The sequence below is a fragment of the Chelonia mydas genome, chromosome 10, assembly GCF_015237465.2.
Source record: "Chelonia mydas isolate rCheMyd1 chromosome 10, rCheMyd1.pri.v2, whole genome shotgun sequence".
Taxonomy (NCBI): domain Eukaryota; kingdom Metazoa; phylum Chordata; order Testudines; family Cheloniidae; genus Chelonia; species Chelonia mydas.
Window position 1 is genome coordinate 9,862,340 of NC_051250.2, and position 22,326 is coordinate 9,884,665.

The window sequence follows — 22,326 nt, forward strand, 5'->3', positions numbered from 1 at the left end:
CACCCATGAGAGGAAAGAAACAAACCACATGGTCAGGCTCGAAGACAGAAACCGTCAGCTCTGGTTATTCCTCTTTTCCGCCATTTATTGCCCATTTCCAGGAAGGTGCAGCTTGGAGCAGAGCCTCATCCCTCCTCCTTCCCCATATTCCGTTTAGCAGCAGGTTAGTCAAAATACAGCACAGAGCCAGCCAGGTCTCGTCAGTCAGAGCTATGCAGTGGACACTCAGAAATGCCATCACCTCACCCTGGCACGAAGCCAGTCCCCCTTTCTAAAAGCCGGCTAGCCGTCTTCATGGCGAGAGGCAGGGACACGTTAGTGTCTCGGTGGAACCGTGGGCTGGCAACCTCTGCTGATGGCGTCAGCACAAACTGAGCCACACTGGGCATTTTCAACAGGTTCATCAGCTCAGCAGCCCGGGTCAGGATCTCCTCACTGTCTTCCTCACTGTACACCGAGGCCATGGCAGGGCTCTGAACAAACGCTCTCATCTTGGACAGGAACAGGGACATCCTGCAAGAGGGAAGGACACAGCCTTGAGCCAGCAGGAGCTTCAAGAGAACAGCTCTAGATTCATAAAGCTCCTGCCTCAAAACCACTACTCTTAAATCACTTCCTAGATAGAGCCTAGAGGTGAAAGCACCCTCCAGCCCGAACCACATCCCCTCCATCACCAACACCTGCCGGGTAAAGCTGTGAGCTTCCTCAATGGTAACACTACCCCCTCACTCCCTTCAGTGCCTCCTACTGGGAGTGGCTGGGATTACACACTGCCTACACTACACGAGTCTCTCTAAACACTACCCAGAAACATGCACAAACTGGTTGCCTGGCTGCAATTTGGGCTCCCCCAAACACACTTTTCTATTGCTTTCACAGTTTGTCTTGTTTCAATTCCCGGGTTTTTCATTAAGGCTATTTAGCCAACAGGAATACAGCAATAAACATTTGCTTGGTAACCTGGCTGAACTGCACACTCAACCCTGACCTGCTGCCCGGTTTCACACCTGGGAATCAAATCTTGGCTGCGCGATGCCAGTTTGGTCAGCGTTGTCATGAGAACCGTGATGAGACGGGGCGAGTACTTGGGGATGCTGGCCGAGGGCCGGAGTTGCGTGATTTCAAACAGCATGGCCTCCAGGGCTTCAAAGAACTTGTTGATTTGCTCCACGGTGCACCTTTTGTCGTATGACACAGACATGTACTCTCCAATAGCCCAGACCTGCAGCAAGACAGGCAGAGAGGTATACAGACCCCTTGGAGAACAGTCTAAGGAAGTGACAGATGAGATTAGTTTGTACCAGAGGTAGAGAAGACAAGAGGAAGTTTGTGAAGAGAGTCCTCTGGTAGCCTGCAGAGGGGGCCAAGGTAGGGTATCAGAGGCAGGCAGGCTCCTCCTTACCACGTAGGTGAAGATATCCTCTTTGTTCCGGATGTTGCTGACGGTTCCTGAAAACTCCAGAAGCTCCTTGGACAGTTCCACTACCAGGGAGGGGTGCAGCTTACACAGAAGCACCAGCTGGGAGCTCAGCACTCTGCCAGGAAGAAGGGAGAGGGCAATAGCTCAGGAACCAACTGCCTGGCACCCACAGAGATCAGAGCAGGCTGCTCACCAGATTAGGCAACCCCAATGGCCCACTAGTAAGGGAGGAGCCTGCCCCCAGACAGGAGTCTGCACAGTGACTACCAGTGAGTGCCCATGTGCGAATGGCAAACAAATGCCTCAGTGCGGGACAGTGGCTGCAGATGTGCTGTGATCAGGGTGTGCATGACACCAAAGCCCTGACCGCAATGTCCAGTGGCTCCAGTCCCTGCAGCTGTTTGTCCAGAGGGCTCAGCCCCAGTACTCTGGTGTCCATGTGCCTGTGACCCACATGGTTTTCTTGACCAAAGAGAGGGAGCTGTTGATTTCACTCCAAGCGTGCCAACCGCAGGGCACCATGTCACTGTGCCCTCCGAAGACAGGCCATGCAGGGATTGTGCCAAGGCTGGTCCCCGGCTACCTTTGGAAAGCCGGACCGGGGCGGTGTGCTGTGTAATCCTCCTCCTGGCAATTCTATCCATTCTCTCCCCTTCTCAGAGGTGCCCATACTCACCTATGGACATCAGCCTTAAACGCCGGGATCTCGTAGAGCTGCTCACTCCTCTCCAGCAGCACCAACACCAGCTGGTTTATCAGGGGGCCGTCTGCAAACTGGAGATGGAGAAGCATTTCCTTCAGCACCACCACAGCCCCCAGCCACTCCAGCCAAACCCAGAGGGGATTTGTGGAGGAGCCTGGCAGCCTGATCTGAGTGACACAGGGTGCTGGGGAGGAGCCTTGTCCTCCTGCTGCCCACGCTTGGAGAGGCCTCACTGGTCAGCGGATGCTGCTGGTAGCAGCCTGGCAAGGGTTTCAAATAATGCTGAGCTACTGCAGTAAGGGCCCTTTTCCACGAAAAGGGCCTGCCCAGTCACCACCTGTTCCTAGAGGTTCACTCCCTAGAGAAACACCCCCCACAATCCCAGGAATTTCCTTTACAGATTCATACACCCACTCAGGGTCCTGGGTATTTTCACCCCCCATTAAGGCCCAGAGCAAAGGGAAGAGGGCACCGTCCCGGAGGGAGCCAGAACCCAAGCCAGAGGAAGTTTAACCCTTTGGTTCCCATGGATATTCTTCCCATGACAAAGGGAACATCAGAGACAGCGACACACAGGATGGGAACTCCCCAGTTAGCTGTCTGCAGGGAGCCCTACCTCTGCCACCACGCCGAAGTAGAGCCGCAGTAAGACAGGGATGGTGTCTGCACACTGCACAACCCGTGGACAGTTGGCCATGGACCCCAGCAGCTGGCGAAGAGGAGCCAACCTGTTGACAACAGACCCCAATATCACCATCAAAGCAGCTTCCCTGAAGAATCCCGGCTTCCCAGCCCCGCCCTTTTTCTCCTTAAGTCGTTCAGCTTTTGAACACCTTGCAAAACCGAAGAGGAGAGGGAGACGTGTGCCACATTCCAGCTGTGACTGTACTCAGGAGCCAGTACACAGGAGCCAGCCTGGGAGCGGACACACGAGTCTTGCACAGCAACCCCAGCTCTTCCTCTGCACAGAACCCTGCCTGCAGTGCTGCTTCCTCCTCCTGGATCCCACAGCCCTCAGGCAGCTGTGGGATGGGGAGTCACAGCATCCCCATGCAGCTGAACCCGACACTGGCTGCAGCCTCGTACCGCTCAGGGGGGTCTCTGGGGGCGGTCTCAATGCGGAGGAGATACTGAAAGGTGCTTCTGTAGAGCGGGTGGCGGAAGGCCTCCAGGCAGCTGGCTGGCTTTGCAGCAGGATCCCAGGTGGCTCTCTCAGAGATGGGAGCAGAGGCAGATCTAGTAACGGACACACACAAAACGACTGAAAAGTAATGGGAACACAGCAGCAAATTGGCTAGGTCGCAGTTAGAGGAATGTCAAGGCTGAAGGGCCCCAATAGCTGATCAACCCCCCAGAAAGTTTTAGGTTTCTTTCAAATAGTTTCCAACAGTGAAATGGTTCTTGGGCCTTCAGAACAAGAACAGCAACAGGGTTAAAAAGCAGGAATCTGCGTATAAGAAATGCTGGGTAACAGACGGGAGCTCAGGCAGACTGCACCCTCCCTCAGGAGCTAGGCATGAGGCTACTCTCCCAGCTCTCTCTCCAGCTGGCTCAGCAGCATGCCCTGGCAATGTCCAAAAGGGCGACTCCAGGCCCAGCAAACCCAGTGCTCCATAATGACCAAAGTCCCCTCTGCCAGCGGACAGCTCCAGTGCGAGTCTCCGTGCTAAGCCTTCCCGGAAGTGCTTCTACACTCCGCGGATCCCCAGGGCATGTGTGGGGTAGTGAGCCCTAGCTCCCTCTCTGCAGAAGCCAGTCACGCTCGTCTTCCCTTCCACTCTCACATGACCCTCCCGGGAGAGAATCTGAACTTCATGTCTGCCTGAGAAGTTAACAAGGGCAACAGGGCCGGACATAAGCAGGCCTGGCAGAATTTTTATTTTCTAATAATTGACATGGATAATATCAATGTTTAGTTTTAAGGTTTTTTTGTTTTTGTTTTGTTTTTATTTTTTATCCATTCAAATTTTCACAGTTGCAGGAAATTATCGGGGTGGGTGTCAGATAATAATTACTGAATGATATGTTGGAGGCTCAAAAAGTTAACGCTTTATAACTGTCAAAACACAAAATATACACAGTAAATATCCTTAAATCAAACTCTAATCAAGCGGCATTTTTCTGACCTTGCCTATATGTAAATTTTGATCATCATCGATGGAAATATTTTTTTCACCAGTTTGTACGTATGATGAAATCAACATTTACCAATAAAAATTGAATCCTTCCGAGCCTAAATGTAAGACTGGCTAACCGAGACCACCAATTCTGGCATCCTCTCTCTGCCAGTGGCCAATACCATGTGCTCCAGAGGGATGGACATCTACCAATTGCTCAGAGGTGGACATGGGGGAAGGGAGGGAAATTCCTTCCTGACCCCTAACAACAGTCAGCCTACTGCCCAGAAGCATGAGACCTGACTGTCCCTATCTTTGCACATGCAGCAGAACTACAAACATTATTGGTCAGGTACTTTCACAGCCCCATATAAATCCAGCTAAGGTAGCTGCTGCTCTGAACTGATGCAGTCTTGGGTGTTCTTTGGGTGTGGGGCAGGCATTTCAAGCAGTTAGTTCTGGGTCAAAGAGTGGGTAAGGACACTGCCCCATGTCAACGCTCTGCTAAAAAGTGAGAGGAGGGGAAGGTGATATCACCTCAGCTGGATGTCCAGAGCAGCCGCCAAACATGGCAGGTCAAGCAGCAAGTGAAAGATCTCGATGGCTGTGTCTGCACCAAGCAGAGGTGGCAGAAGGTCCATGAACTCAGAAATCAAGGCTGGGCTATTCCATGCTAGGAGCTGCAGGGAAAAACAGGCAGAGACTTTCACAAGCAGCTAGCAGTAGGTCTGCTTCTCTTCCCCCCAACTGGGCTGGATTCTTCCACCTCAGAGAAGGCAAAAGCATGTTACAGGGGCAAAGGGAGAGGAACAAAATGCACAGAACTGTGGAATGCCAGGGCAGTTCAGCTCTGAGACCCCACAGCCAGAGTGAAACATTTAGAAGCGGATGATCCAAGTCTCTCACAAACCAACACAGCAAGTTTCACCGCATGGAGAATTTGCTTCTAAAGGCGCTCAGGCTGGCCCAGCACAGAACTGGATTGACCTCACAGCCTCCACAAAGGGGATTTGCAAGGATGCCACAGGAGCTCCCAGCGGCCACCTGCACTGGGGTGGATCTCAGAACTAGCAATTTTGAGTCCCTAAGCCTTAATGCAGAAGAATTAACTCCCACCCCAACCAGGCCCTGCTGCCCGGGGTGTTGTCAGACTCCAGTGAAGGAATTAAAGGGTGCTGTGGACAAACTAGGAAATACTCCATCCCACAAGACAGTCATTTCCCTGGGATAGAGCCCATTTACACCCTTTCTGCTACAGTTTGGTTGCCAAGTCCTTACTCCCTTGCCCACCCCCAACTGCCGTATTACACACCCAGACGCCTCCGGATCACAGATGCTACTCACAGCCTTTCATGCCCTGACGAACCATGTAAACATATCCAGAACTAATCCCCCACCACAAACATACTTTAAACTCTGCTCGTGAGTCTTTCCACACCTCAGCCTGTCAGTGATACATGTATGGCAATGGGCCCCAAACTGTGGGGTGTGCCCTCCCCATGGGTGCGTGGAGAAATGTTCGGGATAGCACACAGTGGGGCCCGGCCGGAGCATTACCCAGCCACAGCTCCGCTCCAGCCCCTGCTCCACCCCGGCTCAGCTCTGGCCCAGGCTGCAGCTCCACTCCATACTCCTGGGGGGAGTTCTGCGCCAAAAAATTAAAAATTCTGCACACAAATATTTTAAAATTCAGCAAAATTCTCCATGTTTTATTTGTTAAAATAATTAATATAATCATGCTAGTTTCAATTATTTTGGTAATTTATTTAAACTATAGTACAATGGATGGAGAATGGCAGTGGGGAGCACTGGAGGAAATCCCCAAACCTCCTTTGTCTAATAGTAATGTAGCTAGTATTGACCCTTCACTTCTAGTTATTAGTCAACAAATATATGCAGCCATATGCTCAGTGTTACATCATAGGCAACGGAAGAGCAAGTGAGGGCTGGGGACTCAAACTCACAATGTATATTGGCTACTGACCATCTCCAGAAAGGTCAGTAGCAAACAGTTCATGGAGCACATTTTGATAGGAAATTTTTTCAGTCCAAAAATTTAGACCAGTTCTAAGCACTAAAGCACCATAAGCATTTTAATAAGGTCATACTGTTCTTTATAATAAGGCTCCTTTACATCACTCTGGCAACATAAAGGAGCCTTAAAATTTTTACACCTTTTTTATAATCTTGAGGGGAATTCACTAAGAACAATGGGAACAATTCATTAAGCAGGCAAGCTGCTACATGCTGCTTTGCCTGAGGGACAGAGCCTGCCCCACACTTACCTCATTAGAAACATCCCAAAGCCCTGCCCCTCCATGCCGAGCATGTCGCAATAGTGAGCAAGAGGGACAGAGTCTCTCTCTCTCTCTCTCTCTCACAGGCATGACTGCCCTGCCCCGCCCCGATGGTGATTTACGTCCCTACCAGCTACTCTGAGCGCCCAAATTAACCTGCCTACACTGCTCTTGCAGCTTCCCCATCAGAAGTAATTTTTCTGCGGGGAAAAAAGGAAATCTGCGGGGGCCATGAATTCTGCACATACACAGTGAGGCAGAATTCCCCCAGGAGTCACTCCACTCCTAGCTCAGCTCTGGCCCAAGCTGCAGCTCCACTCCACCCCCAGCTCAGCTCTTGCCCCAGCCCCACTCCACCCCAGCCACAGCTCCACTCCACCCCACCCCGTTTCGCCCCCAGGCCAGCTCCACCTCTAGTCCCGGCTCCTCCCCGATTCCCAGCTCCTCTGCTGAGCCAACTGTGCAGTCATAGAGAGGGGGCGCAGACAGATTCCATTACTGGTAAGGGGGAGTGCAACAGGAAAAGTTTGGGCACCACTTTGGGCACCACTTGTACAGCCACCCCCTTGAGCATTAGGGGCTTTCATTCCAAGGACACATGAAGTGCGTGAAGAGCAGTGCTTGAACCAGCCCCAGCCCCCATACCTTGAAGAGGTTTGGGAAGCTCCGTCTGAAGATGCTGATGTTCTCTCTGAAGAACTGGATGTTGTCCCTGCAGAACTGGATAAACTCAAAGGCCATCATTGGGCTGTGGAAGAGCTGAGCAGGAATCCTGGTGAACAAGTGCTTGTAAACTGCCTCCGAATCCACCGCTGCTGTCTCACCTGGGAAGGAAGGCCCACTCAGGAACTCGGCCCACCCAGCAGCCACCCTTCAAGGGCTGGAGATTTTACAGAGCAGCTTTTGTAACATCAAGACCAAGAGCAATAGGAGAGGGCAGTGCAACTCCTGGATCTCCAGCACTGGGCTGCCCAGCTAAGAGCATATTCAAAGCCATACAAGCAGCACCTGCTGCTGGGGAGGCAGAGAGAAAGAAAGCAGGTTCAGCACTGCTGAGACAGTACAGTGTTAGATACACTAGCCTAGCATATGGTCAAAGCTAGAGTAGTAGTAGGAAGCCATGGAGAGGAAGAGTATTTCAGTGCCTAGTGATCCAATCCTGCCACTCAAACAGAGGCCTGAGTGAGCACACCGGTACCGCAGAGACTCCCAAAGCTTATGGAGGCTGGGGGAAGAGGGCGCGACAGAAGCAACATCCCAGCAATCCTTGTCTGAGCAGCTCTAGAGAGGAGAGCATGCGTGCACTGTCAGCTTACTGTGGTTCAGGAAGAACTGAGCAATGGGCAGCAGTGCCCTGGCATAAGCAAGGTCCCCACTGATTCTGCCATGCAAGATCTTCAGGCAGGAGAGCGTCCGGTACACATAGTTGGAGTCCTGCCTGCAGATAATATCCATGATAGTGACAGCCTCAATGAGACACTGCACAAGAAAGTACAGCAAGATCAGAACTGTGCAAACAACTCCACCACCACAACCCTCCCCCCTGCCTCTTTTGTACTTACGGCTTTTTGCAGGTCCCCATCTGGTTTCTTCAGGGCCCCTAACAGATAAACAAATCACACTCAGTCCCCTAGTCCACGCTGGGCAATACTGCTGGTATTGGCATGGGCTCTACTGGGAATGGCTTAATGCTGTCAAGTCCATTATTAGATCAGTGGAAGCTCTCCCTTCAGCCTTTACCAATGTGATGAACTGAGCCCTCTCAGTGCATCCTTACTGAGCACACAGCAGCCCTCTACAAGACAGCCCAGAATTAAAGGATGGAGGGGAAGAGCCATGGACCCTCCTAACTCACGTAGTTCTGAGCAGTTACAGTCAAGAGAATCCACACCCCAGTGTCTACAGTTTCCAAAAACCCAAATCAACAGCAGGAAGTAGAACACAGAGTCTGGCACTAGAACCAGGTGATGTTTGAGAGCTAGCAAGCAACTTCTCCCACCCCCAGCTAATCTCTCTAGGGAGACTCAGCTCAGACCCCTTCGTCCGCTTCCCCAGACACTAGGGAGTCAGTTAGTGACTCAAAGCCAGAGCAGAGCCATGGTCTAGCAGGCGGCTTGAATAGATTCTTGGGCCTAGTCTCAGAACTGTGGGGAGACTGTGCCCTCGACCCAGCAGGATACTGATCGAGATGATTGTTAAGAATGACACTGAGGGACTCTGACGAGAGTCCTACATATTCAGACCACAACTCACGCCGGTTGCTTTGTTCGATAAGACGCTGGCAGTATTCAAAAGCCTTCTCTCTTAGACGCTCCTTTGGGGGAAGCAGGCGACTGGAGGTGGAGGTAGCAGAGACCATGGACATGATAGACCCATCTACCTCTGATTTGTCATCTGCAGAGAAGAGATCATCACAGATCACACACTGCATGGTACTGTTAGAGAGTTTCACATATGAACGAGGCTCTACAAACTGCCCAGCTCACCATGGGGGAAGAGAAGGTACAATGGAATACACCCCTCTATTCACACCCTTCACACTATGGTAATAATCTTTGTACAAAGCATGCCTGTAAGCGATTGTCTGAAAACTCATAATTTGCTGGTCAGTATTGTCCTGGGAAAATATGTCTGGCAACGTTGTTTGTGAAGTTATCAGACTCCCCTGAATGCTGTTATCAGCACATATTCCGAACCCCACCGCCCTGCCCAGCCAGAAGTCAGGTCTGTCCTACGCAAAGGAAGGAATACGTGCTTTCCTTAATTTGCATTTAAACAGTAAGCAGAGTCAGCAAGCAGAGAGGAAAAACAAAGGAAGTTTAACAACTACAAAGAGAGAGATTTTAAGTGAGTACCAGTAATGAGGCATAAAAGTCCGAAATGCCCCTGTTTAAACTTGTTTTACTGTTTTATCTAATCCAGTGAGTTCAAACTGAAGTGTCAGGATAACTCCATTTGGGGTAACAAGTTATGTGCATATTACTCCCTTAAAGGAATAATGGACTTAACATATTTGTACTGCCCAGGAGAGGGCTGGGCAGTAGAGGATATACATTTCTGGGGAAAGATCTGGGACTGGGGGTGTGTTGGGGTCACCCTGGAGCATAACCAAAGGTAGTCAGAACCAAGGTATGGCTGGTTGACTGCAGCACACACACACACAGACACAGCTGGGAGTGTTTTACATGCTGGAGGCTGTTTGGGAGCAGTCCAGGCTGGAGGCTACAGCAGCAAGGCATTATAAAGGACACCCAAGGTTGCAGGGCAGGGTGACATAGCTACTCATTGGTCTGGATTGTATCCTGGTATGTCACAGAGGGAAAGTCGTATCTGATTCCAGTCCAAGGGGAACATTCTGTTGGAGTGTGGGAATATTACAACAGCACCTAAGGGGATGCTATCTCCCCGCCTGCCCTTCATTTCTTTTTCTGTGAAGCCTGGAGGGATTTTTCCAGAAACCTGAGGGCCCACGTAAATGGTTCATTCTGGAATGTCAGACCATGGTCATTCAGCAGGCTTGCTGTGACATTTCCGTCACAACAGTCGTAGCCCTGGCATCCCCTGCTATTGAATTCAGGGATCTCCATGCACTGCCAATGCCCCTCAATTCCAACCCACAACCCTCTGTTGAACCAACTCAGGCAGCAACTGGGGAGCTAGTGCCAAACATACTGAGCCAAATGGTGGTTTCATGGTGAAGCCACCAGATGCCCTTTCAGGACTAGATCAGGAAACACCTCCCACTTGGGATGTAATACACCACCCAACCCACCAAGCCAGTACCTGAATTAGGTCTGTTTGCCCCCTCGCTCCCATAGCACAGCAGCCACTTGCGCAGCATGGAAAAGGCCTGCATGTTGAGCCACTGGTCCTCTGTGTAATACTGACCAACTGAGAGCACTGTGAAGAAGTCTGTGGCGACTGCACCATCGACCTCTGTGATAGGGCCAGGCTGGGAGGTAGAAGATAAATTGGGTGAAGTGGTGGGACTTCCTGAGGTACAGATTGTTGGGGAGAGGGGAAGTAGAGTTCACCAAACACATGAATTGAGTCACTGAACATGTTTGTATGTTTACATGTATGTAGAAGTTACTTACATACATACATATAGACAAACAGAAAGCCTCCATAACAACCAGAGGCCCAGGCTGGGAAGGTGCACGTCTTTTTCCATGGGAGGGGTCCTCAAAATCCTTTTATTTCCCATCTCCCTCAAAAGTCACCTTCAGCAACCTTCCATTTCAAGATAAATGGCCCTCAACACATATCCGTGTGGTCACCAAAATCTGCAAGATGCTCTCTTCCACCTCTCCCTGGGGCTAAACCTTCGGTCTCTGTACTCCCATTAGCCTAGGAGTTTGAAATCCAAACTCTGATCCCCAAGGTGCCTGACTGCTGCACCCACTGGCTGGCCACCTGGCTAAGAACAGCAGCATTTCTAGACCACCTTTCCTAAAAATGATCTGTGCTCAGGAGCTTTAAAGGGTGGGGCGGTAACACGACATGGTCCAGGTCCTTTGTGAGAGTCTCTGGAATTGATCGCTCACCTGCCTTGTCCTGGGATTGGAGAAGAAGCCTCCAGAGGGCAGTGCAACTCCTTGCTGAACACTTGCATATCTCAGCCAGTCCACCATCCTTTTATTGACCAGATTGGTCTGATCTACAGATGGAAAGAAATGCAGGTAAGGTTTAGACTCATCACAGCAAGGGGCCTCTGCAGCACACTAGTCACTAAAAACTGCTCCCAAACTGGTACACTTTAAACCTAGCCCAAGGCTGCCAGCAGAACTATAGTCCAGCTCTTAGCAACTCTCAGAGCAAAGGGATTCCCTCAGTCAAACTCTGTAGGTGATTTTCACGCCCCCCCCAGTTCTTCTACTTTTACACCTGCTCAAAGACCAGTATCTTTTTTATTCCATTCACAGCTCCGTATACCATTCCCACCCCCGGCCTTTCCCCCCCACTCCTGTTCAATGCTACATTTAATCTCATCAATGTTCTGCACAGTTCTTCAGACTGAAGTCAGAAAGTGAGCAGACACCTGGGATTTGTAATATAGATCAGCCCAATGGTACATCTATTCCCAAGTCCGGTCTCCAACAGCAGCTATCAGATGGATAGTATCAGAAGGTGAGATGTAGTGGACAATAATGGAATAACCAGTTTGTGGGGGATGTTTTTCCCCTAATCAGGGAGTTGTGATTAGTCTGAGCCCTATAGCATGAAAATGTATATCCCCTATACAGTTTTATCCTATTGAATGTTGCAGAAGCCCGGGGAAGTGGTGCTGAATCCTAGGCAAAGGCAAATATTCCATTCCAGCATCCTCCTTCAAGCCTCCCCGCCTCTGTCCAAGGAGTGCGAATCTCTGAGCAAACTCCTGAACCTCGTCTCAGCACAGTGCAGCATCTCCTTTTCATAAGAGTATTTCTGCACCTTTTTCCATCGGGCCCCCCCATGACCGGAGTGCTCTCCCAAAGCCTATTCATTGGGCCATCACCTCCCCCTGAAATTTCACCACCCCCACCTTTCAAATTCTCTGCCACTCCAAATCTCACTTCTGGCAGGAAACCTATGAAAAGTGAACTGGCTGTTCTTCTTTACTCACTAAATAGAGACACACAAACTGTGGAGCCACGTAAGCTTTTCCGCCCCCACCCCAAGCTCCTCAGGGTACATATTTATATTGCAATCACACTCAGAGGCCCCAGTGCTAGGCACATACATATAGCAAGGATCTCTCTGCCCTAAGCAGCCAATGTCTTTCTGTCCTGTGAGGTGCCTAGCACACTTGAGGGCATCGAACAAATAAGGTACCTCTCCTCAATGGATCAGAGTTTCACTTTCCCTGGGATATAGGTGCCATTTACAATGGCAATTTGCAAATATCCCAAGTCATACTCTTGGTCTAAGCCTTCAAAGACCCTTCTTTATCACCATGCTGTATGACAGATCTGTTCCATCTCTGTGGGACCCTTTGGCATTCTCTCTAGGACCCTCCTGCATTTACCTTCAGTTAGGTTTGCTGGCGATAGACTGATGATCTTGGAGAGTAGAGGAAGAAAGTGCCGTGAACTCTGATCCTCAGGCAGTCGCCCTTCCAGGACTTTTACAACACGCTGCCCCACTGCTAACACCTGAGCCTTTTTATTTCCCTTAAAATGAAGCAAAGATTAAAAGAAGCTGACCATTTACAACTGAGCTTTTAATGATCTCAGCCTTACAAACGCTTACATGAAGGCATCTCTGCTCTGGTGCTGAGTGCATCTATTTTACCATAGTCCACAGATCTCTTCTACAAGCTGAAGCCACAGTTCCCAATGGAGAAAACATTGGATGAAGCAACGAGTTTGGAGACAGCCACAATTGAAAGTGAATTTATTTGCCAAAAGTGGCTCTAGCGGACACCCCCCAAATACAATGCTACATTCATCCAGCGTGGATGGAGAGGCAAACAAGAGAGCGAACAACTCCATATAATCCCTAGTGGTGAATTTGCCAATACGATTGTTAAACGCAAGGCTTGTGGCTTTGAGTCAGACTGATGAAACGTGTTCCAACATGTCTAGTTAGCCGGTACCTATAAGGAGAATAAAACACTCTCTGTTTGGAAGTGGTTGCTGTGGTTTAAGATACATAATTAGACTGAATTGTCAGGGGAGATGGGTCTCCCACAAAGATTACCCCTCCTTTGGGATGACAGGCAGATACCAAACCTTTTGAGAGGCTGCCCTAGTGGTATCAAATGGTTCTCTTCCTCCTCCAAAGCCATCATGCCAGCAGAAAGTAAAACCCATTCAAGTATTCAGAGTCTCTGACAGTCTCCCCAGCTGTCTGCCTCATCCTCTTGATCTGAAGGATGTAAATCAACATCAACCTGTGGCATCCACTAGTTACCAGATGTGTGTCCTACTCAGGAAAAAGTAAACGATTCGGTGGTGAGCTACTCAACCTTCTGGAGGTGAGGGAGCTGCACTGGGGAACCCTCCCCCCCTCCCCACACAGATGGACCAAAGAAACACATTAAAGAGAAGGCTTATGATTTAGGGATACCTACAGTAAAGGAAAAGGGTAAGAGGACACGCCATTCCTCCTGGGTTACAAAGCTGTGACACAAAGGGAACTGAAGGAACCATGTCATCATGCTGCTGACATGCAGCTCCAGGAGCCCTGCCTGCTTTCTAGTGAGAAGCATAAATGAATCAATGGCAGATCTCCAGCTTTTAACAAGTTTACATGCCACTTAGAGGATCTGCCCTTCACCTGTTAGAAATGTCCAATGTCTAAAATCACATCTGCCAGTCTACTCTCCCAACAAACAGAAGAGCAAGAGGCAGAGAAGCCAAGGAAGAAAGTTGCTGCAGCTGCCTCTTTCGGAGGCAACAGTAAGGCTACAAGCTCTGGAAAGCTGTAAGTCTCAGGCAAAGTATGCGGGACTGACAGCTGCAATGACAGGTAGGCAAATGGAATGAGTGACTCACTTCCACCTCATTTCCTTGCAGTTAGAGGAAGACAAGACGCTGACAGCCAAGAACCAACGACAGGAGGGCCCTTTTGTAGGGGCTCTGCTGAATAGTTCCCGCTTTCGTTACATCAAGTGGGACATTGCTCATTAGTGCCACCTGCTGTAATGAGTTGCAGTAGCAGCATTAAATCTGCCAAATTAACGCCTCAGCAACATCAAAACAGAGCAAAAACCGTATCATGGTTCTGTTTCTAATTCAAGGGTAAATACACAGACGAAAAGCCAAGGCGAAAGGTTTTAGATTTTGGAATTATTACATTTTAACTATGCAACTGCTTTCTGGGGAAGAAGGGGTGCTTTATAAATAAGTTACTTTCCCTAGTAAAGGTACGTTAGAGCCTTACAAGACGACCCGAACCGGATTACAAGTGAAAACAGCCCTCCCCTCCCCCCTGGGCTTGGGTCATCTCTGACCACCGCCACCTGCCCGTGGGGTTAGCCTGTTACTGCAAGCCACCAAAACCTTGCTGCGCTCTGTGCACACTGCAGAACGAGCGGGCCAAGGAGTTGCAGCACCTCTCACTCTGCAGCGCACAGAGCGCAGCAAGGTGGGGATGGCCAGCAGGAGCATGTCATGCAACTGCTACTGACCACCCCTCACCACCATGGGCAGAAGAGATGGATGGCTTGGGGAGCCACCAACAAGCCAAGTCCCAAGGATGACGCAGTGGCAGCACTTACACAGGTTGCAGGGGAAGTGTAGGTTCAGGTTAGTTCAATTCTGACAACAACTCAACACTCTAAGGTTGCGCTGGGATCAGCCGTGCTTGGATCAGGCTTTAAAATTAGGCCAGGCAGATCTCTACATGTTATGAAAAACCAGCACCACAAAGAGGTGAGAAGCCACAATAAATTCACTTTTCAATCCTTTCCTTTGTAGGCATGAGCAGCAATAGATTGAACTCTATTACAGGAGCTTGCACTGAAAGGTTCCTTCCCGCTCCCCAGGTCACAGAGCCCACTGCTCTCATCCCCTCATGCTACACACACCTTGATTTTAAATAGCTCATTATCAAATCTTGAATACACAGAAAACTTTGCCATTTGATTTCAAACAAAGCATAAACTGTTCTTAATTTACATGAAGTTCCTTCTGTTCTTATTTAAACACATGTAAGTAAATTTTACTCCCCTTGAGTTAAGTGAAGGGGTGATGAAGTCTAGACAAGATTCCTGACAGCACAGTCCATCTACCTGAGCCAAGAGGATGGAGGACACTAGACTCAAGAGCTTTGCATCCTGGATTTCATCGCAGGATAGGATCAGATAATTGCTGGGTGACATCTCTCTCAAAATGGCAGCACACAGAGCCTGAACCTGCTCAGGACACTTGGGCAAACACAGCACTGTCTGCAACAGCTCTACAAATTTGCCATCCAACCTACAAAAAAAAAAAATTAAAAAAAAAAAAAAATCAACCAACAAAAACCAGTCGTTCAGGCATCACTGAAAGAAAACAAGAGGATAAGAATGTTTACTTATATTCCTATCTGAAAGTCTTGATATGATGTCTTCTTTGAGGCTGGTCCTAAGTAATCTCATATTACTCAACCTCTTCAGTCTGAACATCTCTGAATTTCACTCCTTTAATAAGGCCTGATCCAAATCTTAACGAAGTCAGAGGGATTTTTTCCCCACTTACTTTAAGAGGAGCTGGACAGGGTCCCTAGTTTGCAAGGGGACAGAGAGCAGACTGGATTTCAACATCTGAAACTAGCACAGCGTTTTCAGCAAAGGGAATTTTTTGCAGTCACCCAGCCTTTATTTCTGTTCTGTCAAGAACAAAATGCGTTGCATCTCCTGTGTACTGGAGAAACACAAGCTTCAATTTCAACATTTTATATTCTAAGAGAATCATAGCTGCTGGGATTAGTACACTGAATAGCAAGCTAAGAAAATATTTTCTGTTATAGAAACAGAAGACAAAAATTAAAACATACACACACACACAGATTCCACATTCACAAGATTTACTGTTCATGATTAAGATGCAGAAATATAGATGTTATATAATAATAGAGAGTAATCGATTTAAAAGAGCATAGCACTCACCCCTGGGAACAGTAACATATTGATAGATACATTAAAATACAAAAAATCTATTAACTATTTTTGGTCACTGCAAATGCAATCCAAAAAGGAAGTAGGGCAGATCTGTAGTAGTACTGATCTACAGAATGCTGAAACAGATTCTTGACAACACCCTGTTACAGCGACTACATAACAAGGCTTAACATGTCCTCTCACTCACTTCCGGCCATATTTTGTGGCTGAAACAATCAGGAAAAGTCTCTGTAAACAGTCAATGGTATCATTTCCCAAGTCATGATTCTGGAGAAGGCTTGTGATTCGGGAACTAAATCTCCGCAGTTCTTCATCCTGGATCTCCCTAGTGAAGAAGGGCAACACAGGAATTAGGAAACGCTAAACCAGTAAAATTTCATGGTCTGAAACATACAGAAACGAAAACAGGAGAAAGGGAGTGCTGAGGCAATACCTTCCCCTACAGAGAAGTCCACATTCCACTGCTGTTAACCTCAAAGACAAAATACTGGTATCAAACCTATTTCTGTTATTTGAACTGTCTGAAATGTTTGTTCCTTTAAAACCATTTCCCCTTTATTTTTGTGCTATGCAGTTTCTATTTGCTTTCCAAGTTCAAGAAGCCAATTTCTAAGCCTTTTCTCAAATGGCAAGTGTCTTTAAAGAAAGGAAATAAACAGTTACTACCACTTCAAAGCTATGGCTGCTAAACTGGCAATTTAAGTGGGAAAAAGCTTTAATATCTCCTCAAAACAAGCCAGTCATCCCTTCGTTTGCCAGCATGAAAACAAAGCCAAAGCTTGGGAGACCCAAGGATGTCTGCAACTCTCCTCTGAACACATCATCCTGCTGGTATCCCAGCAGTCCTCTGAAAGCGCAGTATTTTAGTTGCATCCTTGGGAGCAAGGTTTCAGGAGGGCTTCTGAGAAGGCTGAACCTGGAATTGTTTCTAGTTACCGTTCAGCTGCACCCGGGCTCCCACTGCCTATGGTCAGCAATGGGGAAGTGGAGACCAGTTCCAAGAGAAAGCTACCTGTCTGAAATGTCTCCTTCTAGCGGCGATAGAGTTGGACAAGTCACTTCACACCCCTGCCTCAGCCTTCCTGCCTAGGACATGGGGAGAATACCACTCCCCTGCCCACTGGGTTTGCAGAGGTCAGTGTCTGAGGAGCCCTCGCTGTGGGAGCACAAAGCGCAGGGAACACTCACAGCCTCGGGAACTGCGTTGCTTAATTCAGCAACCGAGACACAACCCCGCCTGCCCGCCCACAGCGATCACTGCCCTGCGCAGAGCCAGGCACCTATCCAGGGACAGGCACGCAACCCAGGCGTCCGGCTGCCCCTCTCTCCACGCGGGGCACGCAACCCAAGGAACCCAGGTGTCCTGGTGCCTCTCTCCCCAAGCGGGGCACGCAAGCCAAGGAACCCAGGCGTCCTACTGCCCCGCTCTCCACGGAACCCAGGTGTCCTGCTGCACGCAACCCGAAGAACCCAGGCGTCCTGGTGCCTCTCCCCCCACACGGGACACGCAACCCCGGGAACCCAGGCGTCCGGCTGCCCCTCTCCCCACGCGGGGCCCGCAACCCCGGGAACCCAGGCGTCCGGCTGACTTGAGCCTCTTCCCCAGCCCCACACGGGGCCGCGTCTCTGGCGGAGCGAGGGTCTGGTTAAGCCGGCTCCCCCGCCCCACCTGGCCTGCCGCAGGAAGTTTTCCGTCCCCGGCGTGAACATCCCGCCGCCGCCGCCGCGCCGAAGCTAGGCAATGGGCACCACCGGGCTCCAGGGCAGCGGAGGAAGGAGCCACACTGGCTCCGCTCCCTCCCCGGCCGCTTCCGGCAGGCGCGTCCGTGCCAGAGGGGGGCTCGTGGGGAACGCGGCTGCCGCCGCACGAACAGTTCCGGCAGCAGCCGCCGCTCGGCCATCCCCTCCCCCCCCGCGGTGATCGTCGCGCTCTGATGGATCATTCCGCACAAGCTGCGCAACATCACAGTATCCTTCCGCCGCGCGGAGGGCAGGCGAGGTAAGAGAAGTAGTCCCCCGCGCAGTAGCGCCTCCTCAGGTTGCTAGGCGCTCCAGGATGAACAGGGGCCCTCCCTTGGGGCCCAGCCCCCACTTAACCCCTGCCAGGGCCGGAGGGGGGGGGGGGCTGTAGGGGTTAACACTGCTACGGGGAAGGGGTTACCCAGCTTTTCCTGGAGGTTTCGTTCCATGACGAGCTTTAATTAAAAGAATAATCATTAACGCCCAGCCCCCATAGCGCCCCCGCCCTTGGTGGACCGGCGTGGGGCCCACAGGCAGAGGCATCACTTACGCACCAGGGGGCCTGCCACAGCAGCCACCGAAGCACTTACCGAGACCCTTCGCCCAAAGCAAAGTTGGGAAGAACCAGTAGCTGCAGGATCTTAAAAGGGCAGCTGCCCATGGAGGTGGTAGAGGGGTAGCAGGTGAGCAGCCACACTGCGGGGGGAAGGAGGTACAGCTGAAGAGAATTGACCTCCTCACAACTCTCAACTTTTAGCAGTTCAGGCCGCCACTGCGTTCACAGTCAAAGCCAAAGCACGGCAGCGAGGCACTCTCCACCCCGTAGAGGACCAAGGCAGGTTCTCACAAAGACCGTCACAGTCCTGTGCCTGAGCAAGCTGTAGAAGTGTGGCTGTGGAGCAGAGATTTTACAGTTTCATTTTTGGAAAACGTGACACTGGCAGAAGCTCTTCGCCTTCCCTGGGACCCATTTGAAAATAACATATTTTGAAAAGGCCAAGATACAAATAGCTACCCAGCAGGCTGTCTTCATAGGTTCCAAAAAGTTAAGAGACATTAACGTTTCCTTCCTAGTAACGTCCTTTCTGACTGCTAAAAAGCCTGTAGCTTTTATAGCAGCACTTATTACCATGAGTCTTTCAGCAGGAAGGGATATTACCGTGCAAAGTTTGCTGGTTCTTTTACCTTTGGGAGTTGAATGCCTTGAGCCATTCATTGGTATAAAGTTCCATAAAGAGCTTAATCAATAACAGTTTCCATTAGCCATCTATGTGCCAGCTCATGCTGCTCTTGGAACAAGAAATTTCCATTGCTGTAGCTATCGCAGTCATCGTAGAGCATAAATCAGACACACAGAAAACAGAGGGCCTAGAGACAAAAGGTTCAGCTTTTTCCAAATGTAATATAGTGGGGAGCTTGTCCAATATATTTTAAAAATAGGAGTCCAATGCTGTATTTAAAAAAGATGATGCTAAAGGAGGTGCCCAGATCTAACTCTCTACAGACTTTGTCTGCTAAGTATTTTTTGCTGATCTGGGCAGGATTTCTAACACATGAAAAACCCAGCCAGACTATGGCTACTAGGCAGGGAGAATCCATCTTTAGGTCCACCGAGGTCTTCATGGGCATTCACATTAAATTCTGAAAGTGAAAGCTAGTGACCTGGTTAACCAAAATGAGCAATTAGAATAGGGATGGTGCAGTGGACATAAGGTGTCAAAGGGAAGAACAGGGCATAAGAACTATCTAGCCTTAAAAATGGGAGGACCTGGAAATGTTTTCAGCCCACGTATAACTTCTAAGCTTCACAATATGCTGTCTCATTTACAGCAGCAGTTGAAATGGTTTAGCACAGAACTGATGAAGATCCCGATGGATAAGTGAAAACTTGATCCTGAGTCTACAGCCAGTTTGAGGGATGATGGGCTAATCCTGATTATCCATCCTGATGCAGAAGAGAGACAGGTTATTTATTACCAACAATATGATAGTGAGCTACTGTTTCCCAAAAGTACCTTCCAAATACCAGAGCTGAATTGATAGCTAGGATTTTTCTGAACCCTGATGATGTACAAACATATACCTAATGTTCTGCACACAATTCAAGGGTGCGGATGGAGAGAGAGAAATATTTAGGTTCTGTCATCCCCAAATGCACACTGCCTGTTTATAGCATGAGACAGAGTGCCTAGAAGACAGGTGCACAAAATAGCACGAGCAGCACAGAGCAACAAAGCCCTCTGGGATATCCTACAGCAGGGAGAGCTGGAAGGAAGGCAGGCGCAGTCAACCTCTCTGGTTCCATAGACATGGTTAGGTGATTCTGACCACACTGAAAAATAACTGTTACAAAGAAGACAAACGTGCAAGCCTAGGCCTCTGCTAGCAGTGAAACACTTATCTGCCACAGTTACTAACTGTACATTAATCACGTAGAGACAGATCCTGTTTAGAGTCAGCCACACCACAACTGATTACAAACTGGGCCTAAAAGCAAGTTTATACCAAGAAAATGGTGAAATCCACACCACAGGCTGCTGAGGAAATCTTCTAACTCATCACAGTGCTATGCAGGCAGTAAGAGCGTATCCTTTAGCCACTCAAAAGGAGTAAGCAATTTCAGGGCACCTTCTCTTTAATATATAATTTTATTTCTGGTTATAGAAACAAATGCTAAGAGGAGAAGCAATACTCCTCAACCACATACATCAATTTAAGATAATAGATAACAGAACAGGTAAAATAAATGAAAAAATAGTAGAAATTTAAAACTTTGTTATAGCTTTAAAATATTAATGTTTTGATACATTAGAAATCACATTCAGATCTCAAATTACTTTTAAAAAAGTATGGCTCCTTATAAAAAATACCGGATCCCATTTGACACAAAAACGCAGGTCCCATCCTTGGATGTTGCATTCCCCCACCACTTTTCTGAGTTTCCCCATACTCTGTAGTTACAGACTAAGTGTTTCACTTTCAACATAACCAGGAGAGAAGCTGAAATTCACATCCAATGCCCTAGACCTAGCTTTTCCACTTTAGAGATACAACCTGCTTTTTAAAACACTGATTAATAAACAGCTCATGAAAAATACTTTCTATATCAAAAAGTACTCTATAAAGAGTTATGGCAGGAGATGTCTTGTCTGGCAGGACTAGAAGCCAAAATGCAAACATAGTTGAGAGAATAGTATGGGTGGGATGTAGCTAAGTGCCAGACTGCAATGCAGAGGGTGCAAGGCTCTCCTCTACATACCTGTGTATAAAGGGACAGGATCAAGGTTCTGTCCATATCAACCCATTGAGATATTCTGGGGCCTACTCTCTGTTACACATCACCCACCCCCCTAAAAAAACAAGCAGGAATAAACTCTCACAGTCTTGGTTAGAGATTTAACAGTTTTCTGTTAGATCTTCAAAATTTGAACAGATTATACTTCCTTCTTACTGGTTATTTGGTGTTTCTTATAGTTACTGTTGAGATTAATTAAAGATCTGGTTTTCTTTCTGCATGTGTAATGCAATTTCCTGATCCTTCTGAAACAGCTCTTAACACCACTCTGGAAACTGCAGATATTAGTTACACATACTCTCTTAAGTTTGCATTTCCTGGCAGTCTGGAGAACTCCAGTCTCATCAGGATAAAGAGCACTCTACATCAGGAATCAAAAAGTAGTACAGTTTTGCCATTCTGTAGTGTTTTCAAGTACACTTTCACATTTTTTCCTGCTCTTATTTTTCGTAAGAAAAAGTCTCTTCAAAACTAATACTACCCTGGTTCCGTGACTGCAGGAACATTTGGGGGAAATCAACAGAAAAAGGGTGCTCAAGTTTACGCTAACGCCTTCACTGTTGGACCCAGTTGTGTATGGCAGCAGCCTGTCCGCTTCAAAAGTGTAGCACTTAAGTCAGTGTAACACAGGATGTTTTACACCAGATTTTTAGCAGTGAGGCAGAGATGGGGAAGGGGATTTGCATTTTTCTACTTCAGTGTTTTTTAACCTGGGGTCTGCAAACTATGTCTAAGATTTCCAAAGGGGTTCACACCGCTGTTCAAAATTTTTTAGGGGTCCGCAAATGAAAAAAGGTTGTAAACCACTGTTCTACTTGATCTAAATCCTTTTCTTCCAGCCAATCCGCTAGAAATTATCCTGACACTGCATCTGGTTTTTAGTGATGGTTCTGCTTTTGACAGTTTTCAGTGAAGCCAAATGGAATGCAAGAAGTCACATGACTTATCCTAGGTCATAAGAGTAAGCAGTTGAAGCCCACACTAAACCCAGGATGCTGACTCCCAGGGGCCTTTGCTGTAGCCTTTAGGCCATGTCTGGAGAGGATATGAAACAAGAGCCATAATATACAGAGGGTCAAATTTGGATTTCACAGCGGCTTTTCTCCCTTGGGGAAAAAGAAAAGCTGTGGTTTCTTTCAGTGTTCACAGCACCATGGCTACTCCC

General features: G+C 48.6%; 1 protein-coding gene across 7 annotated transcripts; it reads right to left on the reverse strand.

The window, feature by feature from the left end:
• Positions 1 to 67: 67 nt before the first annotated feature.
• Positions 68 to 20,354, reverse strand: AP5Z1 (adaptor related protein complex 5 subunit zeta 1). 7 transcript variants are annotated; one of them, XM_037910690.2, is made up of 18 exons: positions 17,139 to 17,580; positions 16,314 to 16,451; positions 15,705 to 15,869; positions 15,257 to 15,443; positions 12,548 to 12,692; positions 11,085 to 11,197; positions 10,321 to 10,489; positions 8,791 to 8,931; positions 8,100 to 8,137; positions 7,854 to 8,016; positions 7,183 to 7,361; positions 4,778 to 4,920; positions 3,210 to 3,359; positions 2,740 to 2,851; positions 2,097 to 2,194; positions 1,403 to 1,535; positions 1,008 to 1,222; positions 68 to 513 (listed from the first exon to the last, which is right to left on the reverse strand). In XM_037910690.2, exons 3-18 carry the CDS (start codon positions 15,767 to 15,769, stop codon positions 243 to 245), a joined length of 2,322 nt encoding a protein of 773 aa, XP_037766618.1. In that variant the 5' UTR covers positions 15,770 to 15,869; positions 16,314 to 16,451; positions 17,139 to 17,580; the 3' UTR covers positions 68 to 242. The 7 variants fall into 7 exon arrangements, with proteins under 7 accessions (XP_037766618.1, XP_037766616.1, XP_037766617.1 ...); XM_037910688.2 differs by lacking the exons at positions 15,705 to 15,869; positions 17,139 to 17,580 and adding an exon at positions 18,457 to 20,017; XM_037910689.2 differs by lacking the exons at positions 15,705 to 15,869; positions 17,139 to 17,580 and adding an exon at positions 17,796 to 18,061.
• Positions 20,355 to 22,326: the final 1,972 nt, after the last annotated feature.

Bases quoted from the DNA above. Each gene is read 5' to 3' on its own strand.
- AP5Z1 (XM_037910688.2), bottom strand. From the start codon at position 18,527: ATGGGCAGCTGCCCTTTTAAGATCCTGCAGCTACTGGTTCTTCCCAAC. The intron at 8,017-8,099 runs GTAAGTACAAAA...TTTCTTGTGCAG, and splicing joins ATGGGGACCTGCAAAAAGCC to TGTCTCATTGAGGCTGTCAC. The intron at 514-1,007 runs GTGTGAAACCGG...TCCCTCTTGCAG, and splicing joins AGCCAAGATTTGATTCCCAG to GATGTCCCTGTTCCTGTCCA.